The sequence below is a fragment of the Myxocyprinus asiaticus genome, chromosome 5 (assembly GCF_019703515.2).
Source record: "Myxocyprinus asiaticus isolate MX2 ecotype Aquarium Trade chromosome 5, UBuf_Myxa_2, whole genome shotgun sequence".
In the NCBI taxonomy this organism is placed as follows: Eukaryota; Metazoa; Chordata; class Actinopteri; order Cypriniformes; family Catostomidae; genus Myxocyprinus; species Myxocyprinus asiaticus.
In genome coordinates, this window is record NC_059348.1 from 55278927 (window position 1) to 55304173 (window position 25247).

At 38.5% G+C, this 25247-nt stretch overlaps 2 protein-coding genes across 4 annotated transcripts in view; both read right to left on the bottom strand.

Moving 5' to 3' along the window:
• si:dkeyp-68b7.5 (zinc finger protein 572) overlaps positions 1–5745 on the bottom strand; it is a 29499-nt gene extending 23754 nt beyond the window's left edge. For 2 of the 3 annotated variants that reach the window (XM_051698616.1, XM_051698615.1), the window contains exons 1-3: positions 4165–5745; positions 1078–1169; positions 680–749 (exon numbers count right to left, since the gene is read on the bottom strand). In XM_051698616.1, the coding sequence (XP_051554576.1) occupies positions 680–749; positions 1078–1169; positions 4165–4399 (397 nt within the window). In that variant the 5' untranslated portion in view covers positions 4400–5745. The remainder of the gene's footprint in view (positions 1–679; positions 750–1077; positions 1170–4164) is intronic. The other variant, XM_051698617.1, reaches the window with a different exon arrangement.
• Positions 5746–7825: 2080 nt separating this feature from the next.
• The window catches only part of LOC127441324 (rho GTPase-activating protein 30-like), a 28227-nt gene continuing 10805 nt past the window's right edge, over positions 7826–25247 (bottom strand). Inside the window, exons 8-14 of the mRNA XM_051698605.1 lie at positions 24858–25023; positions 20413–20510; positions 20151–20222; positions 19144–19857; positions 15755–15915; positions 12560–13197; positions 7826–10348 (exon numbers count right to left, since the gene is read on the bottom strand). Coding sequence (XP_051554565.1) covers positions 8866–10348; positions 12560–13197; positions 15755–15915; positions 19144–19857; positions 20151–20222; positions 20413–20510; positions 24858–25023 — 3332 coding nt within the window. The 3' untranslated portion in view covers positions 7826–8865. The remainder of the gene's footprint in view (positions 10349–12559; positions 13198–15754; positions 15916–19143; positions 19858–20150; positions 20223–20412; positions 20511–24857; positions 25024–25247) is intronic.

Consider the following 25247-nt stretch of genomic DNA (forward strand, 5'->3'; position numbering starts at 1 on the left):
TGAAACGCAAATTATGGAGCTCATATCACATATGGGTGTAACGATTCTCTCATCTCATGATTTGTTTCGGTTCAGGATACTGTACTCACGGTTCAGTTCACAATTCTTTAAACTAAGCCCGAATCAAGAAAAGTTAAGATTGAACATTTTTTTTTATTATTACTTTAAAGACGTATGCAAAACAGTTCCTTTCATTGGAAAAAAAAGCTAAAAGTACTCCTTGTGTGCAATGAAGTGATTTCAATTTGTGAGCTTAGGACGTGGCGCGTATTGGATAGAACAGATGCTAAAATAATAATAATTAAAACAAAGTCCAATCTTCACCATGCGCATCGTCACATTTTTGAACCGCGATATATTGTGCCAAGATAAACCGTTAAACCCCTAATATCAAATGAGGAAATTTTCAACCAGACACCGTAGTTTTCTTCTAGAACATTTGACTAATCTACGTCAGTTGTAAAGTTACTTTAACATTATTAAATTATTAGTTATTTTAGTCACTTCAAAATATCGTCACTGCAGTACCAAACACGCAATTTACACAGGGTCAGACGCAGGTGTACCAAACATTTTGAAAATACAAAAACTTTCATGAATCCGTGAATTTTACATCAGAACGGCTTTACGAATGTTTCACGAATGAGGCCCAAGGCTTATATAGGACTGCGCATTTTACTCTGTCCACTGTGCCACTGTTGTTCCTCCATGTGTTCCTCTTTGATTTGGATGGATTTGATTCCATCTGCCTGCATTTGGGAATTCAGAACAGTCAAGTCACAATGTGTCACACTCTGGAAGGATGCATTCTTTAAAGGAATATTCCAGGTTCAATAAAAGTGAAGCTCAATCAGCAGCATTTGTGGCATAATGTTGAATACCACCAAAATGAATTTCGACTCGTCCCTCCATACATAAACAATGTGTGTTAACTGTCATAAAATCACTTACTAAACACATCTGTGGAAAGATATAGCCAATACCAATTGGATACTACAACTCTTGACTCAAATTGAACCTGGAACATTCCTTTAAAAGAGTAAATGAGCGATATCCAATGAATAAATTAGTACTTACGTTGAATGTGAAAGTCTGCAAAGAATCATCAGTTTGTGTCTCAGTGTATCCTTCGTGATTTTCACTCAACTTCACATGGTCCAGGTTTATCTCTAGTGGGGGAAAAATGGTGGAAAAAACATGAATAACATAAAGACAAGGGTTCTTAAAGAAACAGTTCACTCCCATATTGAAAGTTATGTCACCATTTACTCGCCCTCTTGTTGTTCCAAACCCGTATGACTTTCTTTTTCTGTGGAACACAAATTAAAATGTATGTACAACCTGTACTGAGAATAGAGGTCGACTGATATATCGGTTTTGCTGATTAATCGGCAACGATAACAGATTTCTGGAACTCAGTTATCGTCAAAAATCCACACCGATAGTTTTTCCCTGTTGCGTCCGGTGCTGGAGTGACTGGAAGGGTCCGCTGTCGTTATACAGTATGAGAGCGGCCTCTAGAGGCTAAATAAAACATCACTTCACTGATGTCTTGTGGTGTTTGTTTTAACACGAGACTACACTCTGCATGGAGCGGAATACTTCAGATGCGGATTTAACCCTTGTGCGTCACATTCGTCAATAAAAAAAAGTTACTCAGAGGTCCTTCGAGGACAAAAATGTCCACGTCAAAAAACTGGCAAAATAATATTATATATTATTAATTTAATTTTTTTAAACAACATCAGTCCTGATCATAACTACCAAATATTCATTCATTTTCAGGATTTTAACCCTTTAAATGCCAGTTTGTTTACATAATGTCACTGTTGTTTTTTCACACACACACACACACACACACACACACTGACATCCATACCAACACACACACACAATTTTAGCTGCATCATTTATTCAGTTGTCCTGCAGTGCTCTATAATACAGCAAACAGAAAATAGGGAAAAAGCATGTATTTGCTCCATAGGCTAAACATGAGAAAAATGGCGCCATCTGGTGGAAAATATTAAAAATGTACATTTTGAAGCCAGGGCTCCGGAATGAAAGCATAATATCATAGAATTCATGATTTTATGCTTTAATGACACTGGGATCAAATATTGCAGTTTTAATGGGTTTCAATGGGGACATTTTTGTCCTGAAGGTCCTGAGTGTAACTATTTTGTGTACACAGTGTATTATAGATGTATTATAGGAACTGAGGCTGAAATATCAAAATTCCCCCCAAAAATACACACCTTTGGCAAAATGTATGCCAAAATGATCGAAAAAACACAAATGAAAAAGATAAAAATGTCCCGAAAGTCACACATGGGTTAAAGGGCATGTATACAGTACATTACAGTACACATTGTCATATCATTATAAAATAATTAATTTGCTGACTAGATGCTGCATTAGTAGAGAACAGCAGTAAGGCTGAGAGGACGTCAAGCGGTTAGAACAAAAATACACGCAAGTCCTACCCAAATGTTTAAACGTCACGACTGTTCCCATCTATTACCATCAATCTGCATTAGTTTATATCCAGCTGGTCACGTTTATGCATTCATTAGCCAGCTAAGTTGCATATTTAAAGCTAGTGACTCAAGAAAGCAAATGAATATCTTCATGCAGCCGAGAGAAATGTATAAACAAATCAGAAATGCATCTGATTTCAATTCAATTTTTTTTATCCTCGCTGTAAAACAATTACTTCAGATCGATCGCATTCTTGCGCTAATAAAGGCTAGACGCAGCGCAACAAATACAGTTTAACAGAAAGCAGTTGTCTCAATATGCTTTTAAAGCTCTTTTTATTTAGACACATCATCTAAAAAAACAGCGTTCCTGCACGAGATGCTGAATAAACAAAAACAAAGGGAAACAAAGACATTCGTCTAGCGCGCGTTTACATAGAAAAACAAATGAATGGTTGCAAAAGCGTTCGGTGTGAACGGCGCTTACAGTTGGTGGAGGTCTTTGGCCGTTGCGTTCTTTGCAATAATATAATGGTGCTGAATGGTTTATGTATTTATTGCGCCCTCTTGTGGAAACAACATCAATTTAAAAATAATTTAATTCATTTAAAAAGTACAATACATTTTCATGATTTTTGTAATAAAGTTCAGCGCTATTTTACTGAGTGTTATTTTTTCCGTTCAGTATCAATTTTGAAAACTATCGGTTGATTAATCGGTTATCGGCACGTACTGCCCAACTTAGTTATCGGTATCGGTCAGTGTTGGGTAAGTTACTCAAAAAAAGTAATTACTAACTACTAATTACTCTGTCTGAAAAGTAATTGCATTACTTATTACTAATTACTTTCTAAAACCCCGATCAACCTCGACCAGATTAAAAATACAAGGATAGACATGAAACTGTTCTTTTAATTTTTTCAAATAAATCATATAAAATCAAATAAATTATGAATCATGAACTGGCCAAAGAATTTAAAGGGGCAGCGTTAAATTAGAAAACAGATGTTACATTTCTATTTTAAATTCACTGTTGTTTTATATAGAATTGTTCTATAGTCTACTGTATACAGTCTTTAACACAACTACATCAGAAGTAACTGTAATTAAATTACAAAAATTTAAAAAATTAAGAGTAATCCCTTACTTTACTTTTTTCAGTGAAAAAGTACTTTAATTACAGTAATTAATTACTTAGTAATGCATTACACCCAACACCGGTATTGGTAAAATCCACTATCGGTCGACCTCTAATTGAGAAGGAGAAGATCATCTAGTGAATAACGACTTAAATCTCTACCTGTTCTTCGCACAAACCTACCATATGGCTTCAGAAGACTTGGAATATGTACAAGCTATATGGACTACATTTATGGTCGCTTTTCGGCATTTCAGAGCATGACAACAGCTCCCATCCACTTTCACTTCATTGTATGGAAAAGTGCAACGTGAGCACTCTTGAATACATTCTTTTGTGTTCCACGGAAGAAAGTTCCACGGTTCTGGAATACCATATTTGGCATGAACATTAGGGGTTGGTTGCAGTGTGAAGCATTTACATGTTTCCATTGATCATGGTGTATATATTTATTATTGATTATTAGGGGGGGTTGTACTTGCTTGTTTTGATTACCGGGGGTGGGGTTACCTCCCCACATCCCACTCGAGTCTACGCCCCTGTGTTTACCTCTGTGTTCAGTGTCGTTGGCTTGTGTTCCCACTGATCGCAGGTTCGGTTGGTTCTGTCGGGCTTTTCGGAGTTCGCTCTCAGTAAACTGGAGTTTGACCATCAGAGTCTCAACCTCCATCTGTCTGCGGTTGATCTCCTGATCCACAGCTCGACTCATCTCCAGTAGCGCACATTTGGCGAACCGCTCGACGATCGACGCCAGCTGCGCGTGAATATCGACAGATGTGGACATCCTGATACTGAAACTATCAGACAAGAGTTGTTTATATTTCTCGAGTGATTATCTTGTCCTCTTCGTCCACTGTGGCGCGGAATATGATCCTGTTGAGAGTCAAATAATGTTTACAGAACCTTTGCAAAACATGCGGCCACTTCCCAGGGAAGTGACGTTGGAACAGAACAGAGATCTTTTATACGGAAGTCAACATCCGCGGCTCTACCATGGCAGAGAGCGTGTTACGACAGTTAGTCGCCGTTTGCGGATACCTTATTATGAATTGGATTAGCCGTAAACCGACACCTTCCTGTTGCAAAATCGTCCGTGACTTCTCTTAACTCTTGTGCGTCAATAAAAAAAGTTACTCAGAGGTTCTTAGAGGACAAAAATGTCCGCGTCAAAAAACTGCCATAATAATATTATATATTAATATTATTTTTCACTTTCAATGAGTTAATTTTTTAACCAACATTAGTCCTGATCATAACTACCAAATATTCATTCATTTTCAGGATTTTAACTCTTTAAATGCCAGTATGTTTATATAATGCCACTGTTGTTTTTTACACACACACACACACACACACAAAACACACTCTGACATCCATACCAACACACACACACACAATTTTATCTGCATCATGTATTCAGTTGTCCTGCAGTGCTCTATAATACAGCAAACAGAGAATAGGGGAAAAGCATGTATTTGCTCCATAGGCTAAACATGAGAAAATGGCGCCATCTGATGGAAAATATTAAAAATGTAAATTTTGAAGCCAGGGCTCCAGAATGAAAGCATAATATCATAGAATTCATGATTTTATGCTTTAATGGCACTGGGATCAAATATTGCAGTTTTAATGGGTTTCAATGGGGACATTTTTGTCCTGAAGGTCCTGAGTGTAACTATTTTAAACAATTATGTGTAAACAATTAAAAACAGCAATTTTATCGTAGTAGACTCCAGATATGGTTCACCCCAAAAGGGTTGTTTAGTGTAAAACATGTTGAAGATTAGCAGCTCATCACTTAATTAACATTAAGTGATGAGCTGTTTCCTCACAAAAGCAGTTTATTCAGCACACTGAAGCATCTCCTCCATAGACATCAGCTGTGTCCCAAAAAGGGTTGCCACCCGTCCCGTAAAACACCAAGAGGTCCTCTCTTCCTTACTGCGGACTGTAGCGAGACGACGTAGAGGATTTCATCTACTATGTCACAGACATCCACTATGTAGTGGATTAAATCCATGTTTTAATGGATTTAAAACATTCAGAGCCGTGATATACTGGATGTTTTTAATGCAAACATTTTATTCAGCGTGTACAGTATGTAGTGTTGAGTGTAAATAAAAAGTGAGAGAGTGCAATAATGACTGTATTTCCTTAAACTTGTTTTATAGTATAGCATATTAATAATTGAAAAAAGTAAGGGATTACTCTCTTCAGTCATTTAATTACAGTTACTTCTGATGTAATTGTGTTAAAGACTGTATACAGTAGATTATAGAACAATTCTATATAAAACAATAGTGAATTTAAAATCGAAATTTAACATCTAATGTTAGAATATATGTTTTCTAATTTAACGCTGCCTCCTTAAATTCTTTGGCCAGTTCATGAATAATGTATTTAATTTTATATGATTTATTTGAAAGAATTAAAAGAACAGTTTGAAAGTCTGAAAAGTCCACAAATGGTGCTAAAACTGTGGATTGGTTTCTATATAAATGTTCAATAAGATCAAACCAGTGTTGGAGGTAATGCAATAAAAGTAACACATTACGTAATCAGATTACTTTTTTCAAGTAACGAGTAAAGTAACGCAATATTTTTTATTTTAGACCACAATATCGAAATCAATGTCTATATGGAGACCAACTGGTCCTCAGTATCCTCTGTGGGCGTGGCTTGGGAGGCACTTAAGGCAGTTCTTAGGTGCCGGATCATACAGTATGCTGCATTCAACAAAAAATCCAAGGCATGAGAACTCGTGGAGTTGGAAGGGAATATTTAAAGTGCCGAGGCAGAGGGGGGGTCTGGGTAGCTCAGCAAGTAAAGACGCTAACTACCACACCTGGAGTCGTGAGTTCGAATCCAGGGCGTGCTGAGTGACTCCAGTCAGGCTTACTAAGCAACCAAATTGGCCCGGTTGCTAGGGAGGGTAGAGTCACATTGGGTAACCTCCTCGTGGTCGCTATAATGTGGTTCTCGCTCTCGGTGTGGCGTGTGGTGAGTTGTGCGTGGATGCCGCGGAGAATAGCGTGAAGCCTCCACACGTGCTACGTCTCCACGGTAACACGCTCAACAAGCCACGTGATAAGATGCGGGATTGACGGTCTCAGGCAACTGAGATTCGTCCTCCGCCACCCGGACTGAGGTGAGTCATTACGCCACCACAAGGACTTAGAGCACATTGGGAATTGGGCATCTGGTCCAAAATTGGAAAAAACACCCATGGTTTGAAAACACCCATTACTGTTCTGCAGAGACCCATACTTCCAGAAAAGGGTGCACCCAGTAAGATTAACTTTTTTTGCAAGTTTTTGCATGCAGTTTTTCAAAGTAAATTTTAATGGTAAGAAATTAAGTAAAATCTACTTAATTTCATGACATAGGCCTAATATTGACTGAAGTGAGTGAGTAAATTTAACTGAAACATTTCAGTAATTTACAAATATGATGTACATGGTATTTAAATCAATTAGATTTTACAAAAACATTACACATTTCAAACTTTCATTATGATCTCTTTAAAATACTGTAAACAAAATCCATTGGAAAGCTCAATGCAAAATAAATAAACAAATACTTAAAAATAAATAAGATATAACCATAACATATTAGACATCATAACCTGGCATTACTGACAACGGAGTCACAGAAGAGTGCTGCGTATGAAGAACACTTGGTGCACAAAACAGTAACAACACAATCAACAATAAAAATGGTGCAAATGATAACCACACGAGCTCATTAATTATTCATGCTGGGAACAGCAGCTTCGAAAAGTTAAGTAAAATGTACTTATTTTATTTGCCAGTGGCACTGACTAAAATCAATGAATAAATATGACACGGTATCAGCCCCGTTGTACTCTACTGTCATTATTTCTTTCTTTCTTGTATTATTTATCCATTACATATACACTGATTTTCGCCATTTTGAGATTCTTAACATTGACCACTAACTGCGTGTGCTTGCCCAGTTAACACAAAAAAAGCATTTACTCACCACAGATCTCCCAACATCCACAGATAGCACACCTGAAATTATTGTTGACAAAAGGTGTCCTGCCAGAGAGTCATTCTGTAGTCTACCGTGCATTGTTTAAGCACATAAAGGCACCTAAATAAAAATCTAAATGTAAACACTTTATAAAGTGACAGAAAATGTATATAATAATAACATTGTAATAAAAATGAAAACAGCAAACAACACATAAAGAAAACACTACTTTATTGAATTGAAAAGGTGTGTGGGAAATGTATTCAACAACAGAAACAGACGGTCTAATTCTGTCTTTGCTAAAGGGTTGCGTTCTGTTTGTTTTTGTATTTGTTCCCTGAGTTGCTCCTTTGATGTCCCTTTGAATGCATTAAAGGAATATTCCGGGTTCAATACAAGTGAAGCTCAATCAACAGAGTTTGTGTTCCAGTGAGACACTTACAATGGAAGTCAATGGAGGTCAATCTGTAAACATTAAAATACTCACTGTTTCAAAAGTATAGACACAAGACATAAACAATATGTGTGTTAACATGATTTTACTGTCATAAAATCACTTACCAACCACATCTGTGGAAAGTTATAGCCAATTTGACAACTCCGTTGCCATGACGATGTAGCACTTAAACCTAAAACAGCAGTAAAAATGACGATTTAAAAAAAAAAAAAACTTTACAGTTCAAATAATACATGAGTTTTAACAGAAGTAGTAATATAAGTACTTTTATAAAATGATAAGCTTCACATTTCTGCCTTTAAACCCTCCAGAAATTGACCCCATTGACTTCCATTGTAAGTGCTTCAGAGGAACACACATTTGTGCTTTTTTGCTTTTTTCTTTTTCATAATTATTTGTTATGGTAATCAACATTATGCCACAAACTCTTGTTGATTGAGCTTCACTTGAATTGAACCCGAAATATTTCTTTAACATTTATTACAAACAATACAATGATCATTACATTAAACCGCTACAACTTTGACAAGCTGGCTGAAAATGAACAGCATTGATTAAATAATTAATGAATACTTATATTTAAAATGAACAGTTAGTTAGGGTGACTGTATGAATATTGCGATAGAATAAGCCTGAAAGGTAGGCTATGATTATTTTAATTAAAAAACCTTTTGATTTATGATGAGATTGGTATTGGAAAAAAAGTCAAATATGAATGCATTTGGCGCATTATTTGTTTGCCGTTCTTTGCACACAATATTTTACACATCTGATCATACATGGTCCCCTCATTTATGTTAGTCAGTTTTGCTCTCGTCCTCTTTCTCTCTGTTTTTGGATCCATCTCTTCTGTTCTCTCGGTCCTTCTGAACTCCTGATAATCTGTCTGTGTTTTCTCTCTCTCTGCTCCTCTTCACTGTGGCGCGAGCGACGGCTTCATCAAAACACATGCTGACAGCGCTGTTCCTCTTCACCTCCGTTTCCCTGACGACATCTTCCCTGCAATCGATGTCACCATCCCAAGTCCCCTGCCTTTCTCTCGGACCCTCCCTCTCTTGCTTTGTCCCGTCGTCCCGACTCATCCCATCCACATCGCTTTCATTCAAATGTTTTTTGCAGTGCTCTGCGGTTTCATCCGTTTGCCCTGGTTTTTCGTTTTCTCTCGGTTTGTTTTCGCTGTCCATGTGCCGTTCATCCATTTCATCCAGTTTGACATGTTGCCCATCCATGTCCATTAACTGTGAATATTGGTGGTGTTGTCTGAGGGTGAACGTGGTGAGTTTGGAGTTTTGAGGTTTGGGTGGGATGACAGGTACAGCTTTCGCTTGATATGCCACTTTACACGGAGAACTGTTGGGAGCGTTTGACGCCCTCTCCAGCTCTGGCACGAGACTGTGTTCAGCACTCTGTGGCAATTCGACGTCTTGGATCACTGCCTCCTCTTCCATCTTCCTGTCCATTTTTTCACACGGAACCTCGTCTGGTTGATGCATGAATGTGGACTGTTCGAGATCGCCTCTATTTGAATGACCCTCTGTTACTTCAAATATCTCTTCATGAGAAAAATGTCCCTTAACTATGTCTGTAGAACTTAACTCATTACAACTGTCTGATTTATCGTTGGCATTCTCCTCAGAACCGACAATGTTCTTGTCATTGCTTGTCTTTTCTCCATCGTCTTCCTCTAAATCTTTTAGTTTTTGTTCTACTTTTTCATCACTACATCCTTCTACAGATGCATCTTCCTCTGAGTCTTGAACCATTTCATTGATGTGTACACACTCTTCCATCTCTTGAGCTTTTTCCTCAGGATTCTCTTCATTTTCTCTCCATTTTTCTTCACGTTCAGTCGTTTTTAACTCCTCAGCCTCCAATATATTCTTCCCTTCATCCGTAGTTTCTTCTGTCTTCTTCTGTTCCTCTGTTTCACCTTCTTCTGATCTACTCATCTCCTCATTCATCTTACTGTCACCTAAAACCGTTTTTTCTTCCTCTGGTGGTGGATCTGTCTTCACTTCATCTTGAGGAGCCAATGAGGCGGAGTCCGTGGCAGTGAGGTCATCAGTGATTATGACATCACATGCTGTGCTGTCTTGGTAACCGTCTGCATCCAGCATCGGTTGAGTCTCTACATCTGGAAACTGTCCTGGGATGGGCTCATCGTGGACACTGATGCTGGTGGCAGTTTCGGTCTGGTTGGGCTCTGGCGAAGACGGTATCGAGTCTGGTCCAAAATATGTGTCCTCTTCACTGGCTTCACTTTCTGGGTTGTCTTCTACCCTGTAGTCGTTGAAAAGTAAAATATTACACAAATAAATAGCACAAATTTAAAGAAATATTTGGGGTTGAATGCAAGTTAAGCACAATCGACAGCATTTGTGGCATAATGTTGATTACCACAAAATAAATGTCGACTCGTCCCTCCTTTAAATGTGTGTTCCAGTGAGGCACTTACAATGGAAATCAATGGGGTCAATCTGTAAACATTAAAATACTCACTGTTTCAAAAGACACAAGACATAAACAATATGTGTGTTAACATGATTTTACTGTCATAAAATGACTTACTAACCACATCTGTGGAAAGTTAGTCAATTTTACAACTTTGTTACCATGACGATGGTCATCAAAACCTAAAACCCTAAAACGATGATTTAAACAACTTTACAGCTCAAATAATACATGAGTTTTAACAGAAGAATTAATATAAGTGCTTTTATAAAATGATAAGCTTCACATTTCTGTCTTTAAACCCTCCAGAAATTGACCCCATTGACTTCCATTGTAAGTGCTTCAGTGGAACACAGATTTGTGCTTTTATTAAAGAAAAGGAGGGACGAGGGGGCCTGGGTAGCTCAGCGAGTATTGACGCTGACTGCCACCCCTGGAGTCTCGAGTTTGAATCCAGGGTGTGCTGAGTGACTCCAGCCAGGTCTGCTAAGCAACCAAATTGGCCCGGTTGCTAGGGAGGGTAGTGTCACATGGGGTAACCTCCTCGTGGTCGTGATTAGTGGTTCTCGCTCTCAATGGGGCGTGTGGTAAGTTGTGTGTGGATCGTGGAGAGTAGCATGAGCCTCCACATGCTGTGAGTCTCCGCGGTGTCATGCACAACGAGTCACGTGATAAGATGCGCGGATTGACGGTCTCAGAAGCGGAGGCAGCTGAGACTTGTCCTCCGCCACCACGAGGACCTACTAAGTTGTGGGAATTGGGCATTCCACATTGGGAGAAAAGAGGATAAAAAAGAAAAAAGAAAAAGAGGGACGAGACACATTTTTGTGGTTATCTACATTATGCCACAAACGCTGTCGATTGAGCTTAACTTGTATTGAACCCGGAATATTCCTTTAAGAAGTTCAGCAGAATGTTTGTGCTGCACTTTTCTGGCAAGATTTGTTTTTGCTAATAATGACTTAAATTTGGTTCTGTGCCTCACACAAAACTATCATATGGCTTCAGAAGACTTCAGATTAAGTGCCGGAGTCATACTGAATACTGTTATGATAGTTTTATGGTGCATTTTTGTTATTTCTAGAATGCGACAGCCCCCATCCACTTTAATTTTATGGATAAGAGCAGCTCGGACACTGCGCTTAGTTATGAAACCCTTAGAAGAAATGGAGGGAACAAGTTTGTGTTCCCTTGCAATAAATGAATCATGGTGTTACTGCAGTAAACATATTTTAACCATGATATCCGTAGTGAAACCATAATAATAATACAGAATAACCAAAACAATGGTATTAAACTATATGGTTTTACTACAAATAGTAACCACGTGATTAACCATGGTTACTACAGTCATTGTTACTACAATGTTACTATAGTAAAACCATAGTGACTATATGGATACTTGAGTATGAGCATGGTAAAAACATGGTTAACTGTATCAAAATCATGGTTTCTGCCAAAAAATGTATGGTAACTACTAGAGATTGACCGATACAATACAGATTATTTTTGTGTTTAAGTGTCTGAAAACCGACATGCATAACCGATTTTTAATTCTTGCTTTATTTCTGCTTTTAGGCACATTAACAACTTAATCTTTTTTAAACTAACACTACCACTAGATTTGTCAATGGATAGTCAACACTTTCTGTCTACAAGGTTTTTTTCTTTTCAAGTTTATGCAAATTTGAGTAAATATTGCATAAAATAAGTTTTTGTTTCACTTACGAAATTTGTGTGCAATTTAACAACAGCATCTGATTTGCTGTTGTTATATTGCATTATGTATATCGGTATTTATATCAGCAATCCTGCTCTCTAGCTTAACGGTATTGGTCGTCCACTAGTCTTTGTGTCCAACTTCATTGGCAAACCCGATATTAAAGAACCATTACAGTGGAAAAGTGTAAATATCGGTTAAAGATATCGGTCAAACCGATTATCGGTCTATCTCTGGTTACTACAGACATGGTTACTACATTATTACTACAGTAAATCTATGATTTCCACAGTTACTGCTCTAAACTCTCAGATACTCACGTTAAAGCGTGTATATCATTCTCCACATCCTCTGATTCTCTCTCTTCATTCTTCTTTTCATCCATATGAGGACTGTTCATCTTTGACACGTCTGAGCTGAGATGCTCTTCACTGTTGTCTATCATTGTGGTAGCTGTAAGAATCATGTCTTCTGATTGGCTGATGGATTGCACATCTTTCCTGCTCTCTGGAAGATGTATTCTGTGTGCTTCATCTAAGCATTCTGATTGGTTGCTCGAGTGAACATCAACCTCACTGTTTGTGGAGGCAGATGTTTGTGGACTTGACCAGGATAGACCTTGAAAATCACGACTTGAGGGTAGACTTTGACAAAACATGTCCTCGTATTCAGATCCTTTATCAGAATAATCTTCATCATCATCATCACCAGGGCTGTATTCATCATCCGAGGATAATGACAGGGCGGGCATGAAGGGGTGGGACTTATAAGATAAGCTATGTGATTTGCCAGATAGAGGCTGGTGTGTGAACGTCGGAGTGATGCTTTTGGCTGCAGGAGCTTTAAAGTCATTACTGTGGTTTTGCAATGCATAGCAGAGAGCCTGATTGTCCTTGTTTTCATCCTCCTCTTCCTCATCTTCCTCTTCAAAACAGGGTGGCTCTACGGAAAACTCAACCTGGAATACAGTGAGAAACAATGAGAGAGTAGCTGGAAACAGAGAGAGCAGGTGTGACGATTGGTTCTGTTCCAAACTGAACTGAAATGCCTACCTAGACAGCATTATAGGTGCACTCTCGATCCTCTTAACAGAGCCTTATCTCATGTAAATTCAGTGACTGTGGCGACATTTGTGCAAAATGATATTACATGGTTCATTCTATGTATTGCGGAAAATTTTATGTGAAATGTCCACTGTTTAATGTTCTCTCAAACAGATGAGATTGTTAAGGTTAATGCTCTATCGAGTTTTAAATCAACGAATCCGACCTCCCTACCCTAAACCTTAAACCTAAACCTAACCGATAGTGTCAGAAAATCAAATTTGATATTACGTAATTTTATGGTGCTTCAATGACACTTTGGGTTCACGTGTGGACTCGCGTGCTCTTCAGGACTCCGCTCCTTTACATCACAAGTGCAAGCTTGTAAATGTAGTTGATGATGTAATGCAAATGTTAAAATGAGTCATGCGCTATAGTAAAACTGTTTAGATGTCATAAGATAGCATTGTGTGAGGAACAGGGCGAAAATTAAGTATTTATGAACTGATAATCTGCCATTTTACTCGTGATTTGTGTGATTGTTGTTGTAGGGCCTCTAGTTTTCATTTCACCATGAAACTGACGCAATACGCACAACGAGCCACGTAAAAATCGCTTTGCAAAAATGTAGGTATAGTAACGTGATTCTGTGAGTCCGGGTTGTCCAAACAATATGCAGCAAAAATATGTTGCCTTATAAGTAGGGCTTTCGATTAAACGTGTTAATTCAGTGCGGTTAATTATATAAAAAAATAACGTATTGAAAAAATAAACACAATTAATCATGCAACCGGGCCATAATAAGGAATGTTCCAGTCTCATACAGCAGGGGGCAGTAAGTGCAACTCTGGCTTAACTGACAACAAACCACACTTACTGACTGCAGACAGCACAAGGTGAGGACTCGTCCTTGCATTCAAACACAGCCAGATGGAGCACAACTCCGAATGCAAGGATTTCGAGATGTGATTTCTACTTTTCAAACTACGTTAAACTTGACACGGCGTAATAAAAACGTGTTTATAACGTGTTTATCAACCAAAGTGAGACGCTCTAAATCGTCCGTCTGACGCATGTGTACAGTGATGCATCCTTAGAAAAGCTCTTATAATAAATCTATCTCGGACAGATTGACGAATTCAATTGCAATATGGATTGCTGTGAACTGTAGGCCAATGATGGGCTTATTTTCAATAATATGGAAATAAACAATATATTGCATTCTAAAGCCACTTTTTGTACTGTCTAATGAATGCTTTACTCGTCTGCAACTATAATATTATGTACTGTATTTCAATTATATATATTTATTTGTTATATTAAAAATTATTTAAATATAATTATTTTTAAAAAGATTTTACCATTTATTGAGTTATTTATATTTGGCAGCCTTTCTCAGCAAATATCGATATATGCGACTAATTACAATTAAGTCGTTTAATTAATCAGCACATCATGTAATTAATTTTTTATTTTTTTTAAATAATCGATTGACAGCCCTACTTATAAGATATCTCGTTTTGACCAAATTCCAAGCCAGACTGTATGCATCCTTTGCAGATGAGCCAATCCAATAATGCATTGTGTTTTAAATATGCTGTCAGTGATTTCAGCCGTTTTGCTAACTTCTGCCAGACTTAAAAAGACGAAGATTTGCGTTTGGTGTGAAAAAGCCTTTGGCCACTGAATAACACCACCTTAGTACACTTTAGAACACATATTTCAGTAACATTTATGCATGATGTTCAAAAATAAATAATAAGTTGATAGAAAGTAGCTCCATCTTATTAAAATACACAATTTAACCTAATGTATGTGCGGGATATACTGTATGTATTTTTGTTTGTTATTTTTGGCTTTTTAGAGTATTAAGTTGTTAGCTTAGCAACATGCTAACATCAGATCCAATTGGTTAGAACTGTAAGCATCTGTTGCAGTCTTTCAGAGAAGTAATCCATACGACACCAGTGGTTTAATCCATGTCTTCAGAAGTGATATGATAGGTGTGGGTGAGAAACAGATCAATATTTAAGTCCTTTTTGTACTCTAAATCTCCACTTTCACTTTTACATCTGAAAGCGAAAGAAACAATTTAGATTAAGTGTAAAAAAAGGACTTAAATATTGATCTGTTTCTCACCCACACCTATCATATCACTTCTGAAGACATGGATTATACCACTGGAGTCTTATGGATTACTTTTATGCTGCCTTTATGTGCTTTTTGGAGCTTAAAAGTTCTGGCCATCATTTACTTGTATTATATGGACCTACAGAGCTGAAATATTCTTCTAAAAATCTTCATTTGTGTTCTGCAGAAGAAAGAAAGTCATACACATCTGGGACAGCATGAGGGTGAGTAAATGATGAGAGAATTTTGCCTAAGTAGACAGCAAGGCAGCTCACTAAGGTTTTAAACAGAGCCACTGAGAAAGTATTTATTTAACTCATTCTCACACAGGTAAAAACACACCTGGTTTGATGCACTGCTGTCCATCAAATCGAGGAACCCGAAGGCTTCCTGGAAATCTAGTGGGAAGTCCTGATCAGGAAACTCCGCATAGATGGGGGACAGTGGACAGTCAGTCCCCCAGTGAGCTGCAGATGATTCTTGATTCAGGTGACCTCTCATGTCTGTGTGAAACAGATTCAGATCTGACTTCAATCTATACCTCATACTATAGAGCGCAACAGTGCCCGAAAGTATTTTTCACGCTCATTTTCTTCAAAGTCATTTCTAACAAACCAGCTCTGAAACACAACATAATAAACTCTGATTTAAAAAAAAATTACATAAAAAAATAGTTTTCATAAATATTTTTATGATGCAATTAACTACTCATGAAGCATTGTGAATGTGTATTTGAATAAAAAACAATGGTGCAATAAAAAACTATTAACATACAGACAATAATTATAAGTAAAAACAATATATTTTAAGTTTATTGCAAAATTTTGAGATAGATACAAATATATAAGTTGAATAAGAGTGTCATTCACAATGCTTCATGGGTTGCTGCTGAGCTCTTTTGCAGCAAATTCCGTTTTCATGGTAACAGCGGCTGCTCTGATTGGTGGATCTCTCTTTAGGATTATGGGTAGTGTAGTTCTTTACCAGGAATTTGAAATTGAAATTGACACCATGACGATGTTGAAATTACACTGACTTAAGTATATTTTAGCTTAAAAACCTCAGCGCTCACGGTAGGTCTGACTTAAAATGTTTTTATGTAATCGTTAAAAATCTCTATATCACACACACACACACACACACACACACACACACATTCACACACACACAGACACACACACACACACACTCACACACGTGCGCACACACACACACAGACACTATACACACACACACGTGCGCACACACACACACACACACACACACAGACACATGCACTCACACACTATACACACACATGTGTGCACACACACACAGACACTATACACACACTCGTGCGCACACACACACACACACACACTCACACACTATACACACACACGTGCGCGCACACACACACACTCAGACACTATACACACACACACACACACATACACACACACACACATATTCACACACACATATTCACACACACACACACACTCACACACTATACACACTATACACACACACGTGCGCGCGCACACACACACACAGACACTATACACACACACACAGACACACACACACACTCACACACTATACACACACGTGCGCACACACACACACACACACACACTCACACACTATACACACACATGTGCGCACACACACACACACACTCAGACACTATACACACACACACACACACACATACACACACACGTGCGCACATACACACACACTCTTTCTCTCTCACACACACACACACACACACACACTCACACACTATACACACACATGTGCGCACACACACACACAGACACTATACACACACACGTGCGCACACACACACACACACACACACACACACACTACTATACACACACACGTGCGCACACACACACACACACTCAGACACTACACACACACACACACATACACACACACACACACACACACATATTCACACACACACACACAGACACACACAGACACACACACACACACACTCACACACTATACACACACACGTGCGCACGCACACACACACGTGCGCACGCACACACACACAGACACTATACACACACACACGTGCGCACACACACACACACACACACACACATACATACAGACACACACACACTCACACACTATACACACACATGTGCGCACACACACACAGACACTATACACACACACGTGCGCACACACACACACACACACACTCACACACACGTGCGCACACACGCACACACTCAGACACTATACACACACACACACACACACACACACACACACACACATACACACACACGTGTACACATACACACACACTCTTTCTCTCACACACACACACACACACACACACACACAGACATACTCACACACACACACACTCACACACTATACACACACATGTGCGCACACACACACACACAGACGCACACACACACACAGACACTATACACACACACGTGCGCACACACACACACGCACACTCAGACACTATACACACACACACACACACACACACACACGTGCACACACACATGTGCACACACATATATTTTCTCTATAGAGAAAAGTAATGGTATTTTTTTTTTCCAACAATTATTTCTTCTAAAAGTAATCACAATATTTCCAGGAAGGGACTGAAAACATTTCAGGGAACCAAAACCGAATGCAGAACGTAGCTGAAAACGGGATCAAAGTCCTTTTCAGTTGTTCTGGAGTGAAAACGTTATTTTTAAATGTTGCTATCCACTTAATAACTGGTTAAGTTCGTTCCCATAATTATTTTTTCACGAGACCCAAGTTTAAATGGTTTATCACAGTAAATTTTCAGAATTACACCACTTCCTGTGTCCTAAAAATGAGGCTTTTCTCTTTTTAGTTGAACATGATAAGCATGTGTTTTGATTCTGAAGGAAACTGCGACATCACACATTTCTTTGTCTTATTGCATGTTGTGGATGAAGCCTTCCAGGACATGCTGAAGACATTCTATCTAGATATAATTACATATGCATGCACAGTTCATCCAGATACAGGTAAAAAAAACACACTTCTCAGTTGTTTCCAAGTCTTCACTGAATTATTGTTCAATATTATGCATTAATACAGATTTGATGCTGCTGGGTTTTGACTGAGAAGCAGATCTGTAATTAAAACAAATAACTGAAAGAATTGAATTAAACAATTATTCAATAAAAAAAAAATACAAATGAAATAATTCGGCCTGCATTAGATGACGTTTGGTCCAAACACATGTGCATGCATGCAGAAGAGATAGATTTTGTCTATTAATTGATATTAGATGGCCAGATGTGTTTTTGAAATATTTTTGGGGATATATTTAATATTAAGAATATTTTTATTTTATATAGGCTACTGCATTCTTTGCTTCTTATCATTTCTATGCTGATAATTCCCCCACATAGGAAAACAATTTAATTACTTATTTTCACTTATATTAGGTGAGGCAAATCCCTTATTTTGGGCTTGTTTTTTTTAGACCAGGTCCCTTTTTTCTTGAGCGATCTGTAAACACTGCAACTGGTACTGTATATCACCTACCCTTAGTATTGTGATTTAAAAAAAGAATGCCATTCTTTAATTTCGTTCCAATCGGTTACCAATTGGAAATGAGGCCGTGGAACGCCCGATGCAGAACGAAACAATATTGTTTATGCACAGAAAGACGTCTGCGAGAAGTTTTGTGTGCAAAAGCATCATTCAGACAGTCTTACCCAAGTAATCCTCCTCGGCTGTTTCCGTTTTGTCCTGTGGCTCTGTATCTTCTACGTTTGCCTTCACAGTCTCTTGATTCAGGGTCAGATCTTCCTTCTCTGCTCCCCTGGCGCTGGATATGTCTTGCTCCTCCGGCGTAACGTTCTCCTTTCCTGTAATCGTTGATATTTCCTTCCCACAATCATCCTGACTGTCCATGTGGCTTTTGCTGTTTCCTCTACTTTCTTGAACATCATTATTTCTTCTCTCTGTTTGTGAATCCCCATCTGTGGATTTCCTCTCTTTCTCTTTCCACACTGTGTCCTCCTTTTCCTCTGTTTCTGGTTGATCTTCCTCACCATTTTCTTCCTTCTCATTCCATCCCCCCTGTAGAACACCCAGAGCCAAACCCGATGTAATGTGAAGGGGAACCGTCACTGAGAAGGGTCCTGATATGTGGATACCAGCGCGCCGGTCCGCTTTGCTCGTCATGCCCGGTGATCTGGACACACCCTGCGATGGCCCCTCTGCTCCGATGGCTCCGCCTCCTGCATCCAGACGATTGTAAGTACCTGCAGTCCCTCCACTCACCATGCTCACCTGTGCCCCGCCCGTGCGCCTGTAAGTCACCGCATAACCACTAGACACGCCCCCACCGACAGAAGACACGCCCTCTGAGCTGCCTGAGGCCACGGACAGGACCAGAGGAGGAAGAGTTTGAGGATGCTTCGAATCTGAGAGATACGAAAACAGTCTTTATGTTTTGACAGCAGGGAAAATATGCACATTAATATTGAAATTCAAGATCCTGGGGCCTCGTGTATAAAATACAAGTGCAATCAGATATGATCCTAAATTCTATGGTTCATATGTTAAAATTGACGAGCAAATAAGGATTTATGAAGGCAGAATTTCAGATTTTTGCATTGATTTGGGGTTGAATATGGCCAGGTCACCCAGATCACCATAATTGATACTGAAGAATCTTTATTCTTTCATGAGTATGTTAATGAAAACTTTCTCGTACCTTCCACCGCATAAGGCCCTGAGCTCAGAGAGTCCATGCTTTTCGCCGGCCGCAGAGATGTCTTCTCTTTATCTGTGTATTTAGAAAATATAACGAGTAACAATAGAAACTTTAATTGAGTGAAGAACACAAATTAAAACAAAGAAACTAAGAAGGAACGGAAATGTTTCATTGGATGTGAGAGGGCAAGTACTTGTAGTTCATTTTCCTTTAAACTTAGCAGTCAAATGAATTTGAGACAAATTCTCTCAGATTCTCATACCTTTAGCACAGCATTTGCTCTTCTTGCGTGAATCATGCAGTCTCCCACCCAAATTAAAGATAGACCTCCAATTTCTGCCTTTGAGGGAACCCTTCCTCCTGAAGAGTACAGATGTTCATTAAATAGATTCCACATGGTCAGTAAAGCAGTAGAATAAAACATTGTTTAGTGAGGGATAATGCGTAATTAGGGCTAAATTCTGAATAGCATACTTCCATACTACTCTTACTATTTCTACTGCATACTGCAGCAGTAGTAAGAGAAGTATGGTAGTATGCTATTCCGTACAAAGCATATGGCTGCATCCCAATTCTCATACTTCTGCTACATACATAAACTTCCTAAATTGTTTGGTCATTTTTGACCGAAATCACTTTTTCCTGATTTAATAAAAATGGGTTTCTTTATCAGAGCAGTAAAAGACTTGGTGACTTTTCCTGCAATTGGCATCTGAACATATAAAAGAAATTGGACTTGATTCGATAAGTCAAAGTGGTCATAAAAAAAGCGCTGCCTTTACTGTTCATGGTCAAAATTGACCGACTATAGAAAATGAATAGGAAAGACTAAAAAACAGAGCATTTTTTAATTTGTCAAATACAATTAATAAGTCCAGCTACAATGAAGAACAAACACACAGAAATGATGGGGGGAGACTATTAAAACATAAATAGAGTAAAACATACACACACACTTACACACACACACACACACACACACACACACACACACACACACAAATGAACTGGTGACACTATAACACATAGACATTTTCAAACATTTTGTCAAATAAAATATAAAAATCAGCAACAATGCAGAACAAACACATGCACACAAATGAGGGGGTAAGACCATAACACACCCACAATGCAGTACACACACACACACACACATACATACACACACACACACACACTCACACACACACTCACACACACACACACACACACACACACACACGTTGGTTTAGCTATCATTATGAGGACTCTCCATAGACATAATGATTTTTATACTGTACAAACTATAGATTCTATCCCCTACCCCTAATCCTACCCCTAAACCTAACCCTCACAAAAAACTTTCTGCATTTTTACATTTTCAATAAAACATTGTTTAGTATGTTTTTTAAGTGATTTGATTTATGGGGACACTAGAGATGTCCTCATAAAGCACATTTATAGCATAATACCCTTGTAATTACCAGTTTATAACCTAAAAAAAGTCCTCGTAAACCACTTAAACCACACACACACACACACGTGCACACACACACACACACACACACACACACACACACACTCACGTGCACACACACACACACACACACACACTCACACGTGCACACAAACACACACACTCACACGTGCACACAAACACACACACACACACACACTCACACATACACACACACACACTCACACGTGCACACACACACACACACACTCACACATACACACACAAAACTCACACTCACACCACACACACTCACACATCACACACACACACACACACACACACACACACACAGAACAAAGAACAAAGCCTAATACTTCTGTTTTATACACTAATTGAATTTTCATTCCATTGCTGTTCTGTTTATATTTGTTCATTTTCTTGACATTATTTTTTACTTAATTTGAGTTATTACATTTTTATGTTTGAAATAAATGATTGGTGACAAAATGATTATTTTATGTCTTCTCTTTGTTTTTTCTATGATTAATTTTTGTATTGATTCTTAGCAATACACAAAATAAAACACAACATATATATATATATATATATATATACACAGAATCAAACATTATCCCCCTTCAACCCCCATTAACTCCCCACCCCCCTCACAATCACCAACCCCCAACAAACATCACAGTGGTCAAGGCCTGAGCCACACACATATAAATACAAACAAATATTTTGAGAAAACAAAAATACAGAAATCAACAAATAAAGAGAAAAAAAGGAGAAAAGAAAAATTCCGCAAAGGATACCATTCACAGTTTCAACCACAATCATGTTTCTCTCCTCATGATCCTCACCAAGAGCCCTTCAGAAAGCACAAGTAATTGTCCATTTCTTACCATACACATCCAATGTGCCAAGCTGTTTATATGACATCTTTTCAGATGTCACCACCCTGCCCAATACTCCCCTGCTCTTACTCGAACCAGCACTGCAAAACACATGCCCACCCCATGTTCTACCAAGCTTTTCAGCTTCCTGTGGAGACAGGTGCATTTCTTGAAGGAACAATATATCAAATGTTTTACTCTTAGGAAAAGATACAACATTCCTTCTTTTCATAGGGTGCCCCAACCCATTAATATTCCACGTGGAGAGAAACATTTTACCTATATTAAAGTGTGACCTCTTGACATGCAAAGAAAAACTGTGTACCCAAGGCTAAATTATATAGACCACCATTCAACATTGATGTAACCGTAAAATCTTTAATAACCCAAAGAACAGAAAAAAAGATGCAATCAGTTCTCAGCTCAGCTGGGTAAAGCAATGCAAATCTCACCTCCTGTTCGTGAAGAAACTTCTTACACTCTTTGAATATATCCCATTTCGCTTGTGTCGCTCTGGCGAAGTCTGGAAAACCCGTAATGTTGTAATCCTCCCAGCACAAGTTGCCTTTATTCCTCACCGCACCTAAAACAAAGTCTCTGCTTGCCGAACGCAAGAATCTTGTCAGAATGGATCAGGGCCTGTCACCCGCTTTCGGAAGCCAACCGAGAGCTCTGTGCACACGCTCTATTTCAAGATGACGGCCTGCTGTGTCGAACAAATTCACAATGAGCCCACCCAAGAACCTGACCATCTCTGGACCTTCCTTTCCCTCGGGGATTCCAATGAAACAAACATTATTACGTCTTCTTCGATTTTCCATATCCTCTAATTTTCCCCACACCTGATCCAAATCAGTTTTGGTGGCCGGTGGGTTAGACTGCAGCTCTTTCTTGGCCACTTCCAGAAACCCGATTCGCTTTTCAACCTCGTCCATTCTTGTGATCAGGGTGGAAAGTTTCGCCTCCATAGATGTGGTCACTCAACGTTTCCGCGAGGCCCTCCATGTCGGTCGAGATTTTCGTTAGTGCTGCATAAATGTTCGCAATATCTTGGACTACATCATGAGGCACGCTGTCATTCCCCACCGGACCCCCTCCGTCTTGAGAGGCGTCAGACGTTTGTGACCGTAAATGCTTTTTAATGTCTCCACAGGCCGACGATTTTGAATTCTTCAAAATTCTACACTCCCAGCATGGTTTAACAATCATAACTAATTCAGTTCTCACTGAGTAATACTGATTAAAAGGATAATTGTAGCAAAGTAAAGCGGAGCTTGCCACTAGGCAGCCTCCACTAGCATAACATCATGTGACTCCCCATCTTCTCTTTGTAACACCATGGTCAGGTTTGACTGTAAGCATAATGTGACATTATTGCAAAAATTTATACTTCGAAACAGTAAAAAAAAAAAAAGCTAAACTTTGACAAATAATAGTTTGATAATGTTTAAATATATATCCAAATGCATAACTTGTGATAAAATTTAGAGTTACTTCACAGTAGGTGTTTGCATAGAACACTGCAGCCATCTACTGGCTATTATTGTCATAACATGATTTTCAGGTCATGTTATTTTTCTTTTTTTCACCAGACGGCAGCAATCTGCCCCCAATACATTCTCATCTTTTCTTCATGTTTCAAATGATAAAAGTGAAGGTTTTTACTGAATTGAAGTTACATAAATTAACTTTTTGCATATGTAAACCAGTGGTGAAATCAAGAAATGTGTATGTAAATAATATCTAAAAACACAAAATCCCAAAAGAAGTGCATCATTTTATAGTTTTAACCTTAGGGTAGAAGAAATGTTATCATTAAAAAAAAAAAAAAAAAAAAAAAAAGTTACATCTGTACTGTTTTCCCGGTCAAAAATGACCGTGCACAGTAAAGTAAGCAGCCCTTCTTAAACAGAATAGGAGGGTTAAAGTATGTACTTCACGGTAATGAGAAAGTATATACTTTTGAGTAGACAGTATGGCAAGTATACTGTATGTTGCATTCAGTTTGCAATAGCATATAGTCTATGCATCAACATTAAAATATATTAGAACATTTAGGTTTATATTTCAAAAAATTGCTGTGGCAACCTCACCACTTTTCTTCACCTGAAATATTCACAAGAGAACCTTTTACTGAACTTTTTCAGTAGCGCAAGGTGTTGTGGGTATTATCCCAAAAAACATTGATGCACACTTCAAAAATACATTGGAGAAAGTATACTATCCTGGCACCTTTGGCATACTATTTGCAATGTACTGTGGTTTGGGATGCCCTAATATTGCAATACTATACTATATTACCCATACTATACAATACTATAAAGTACGAATAATAAATGAATCAAGGCAAAGCCCATGAACTGTTAGTCTTACTTGTCAGTGCCGTCAATGATAGCGTGGTACGGTCGCATGGGCGGCAGCCCATCACCAGGGCTGAGGTTTCCGGAACAATATAAGGGAAGGGACTTTAAAAACTTTTCATCCTGATTGGACAGCGCTGAGGGTGAGGGGAGGGACTTCCTGCGCTCCATCGCCAATCCTGTGTTGACATGGTGGGGGAGATGTGTAACTCATTAAGGCCACGTCAAGTTTGAAACCTAGTTTCCTAACTTCATCGTTTTCCAAAGTAATGGAGAGCATTTTCAAAAGACGTTCCAGTGTGATTAAGAGGCGTAAATGAAGAGAAATCAATGCTTTTTTAAACTAAAATGGATCAGGGTGCATGTGGCCTAAGGCTGTGTTCAGAATAGAATCATATTTCAC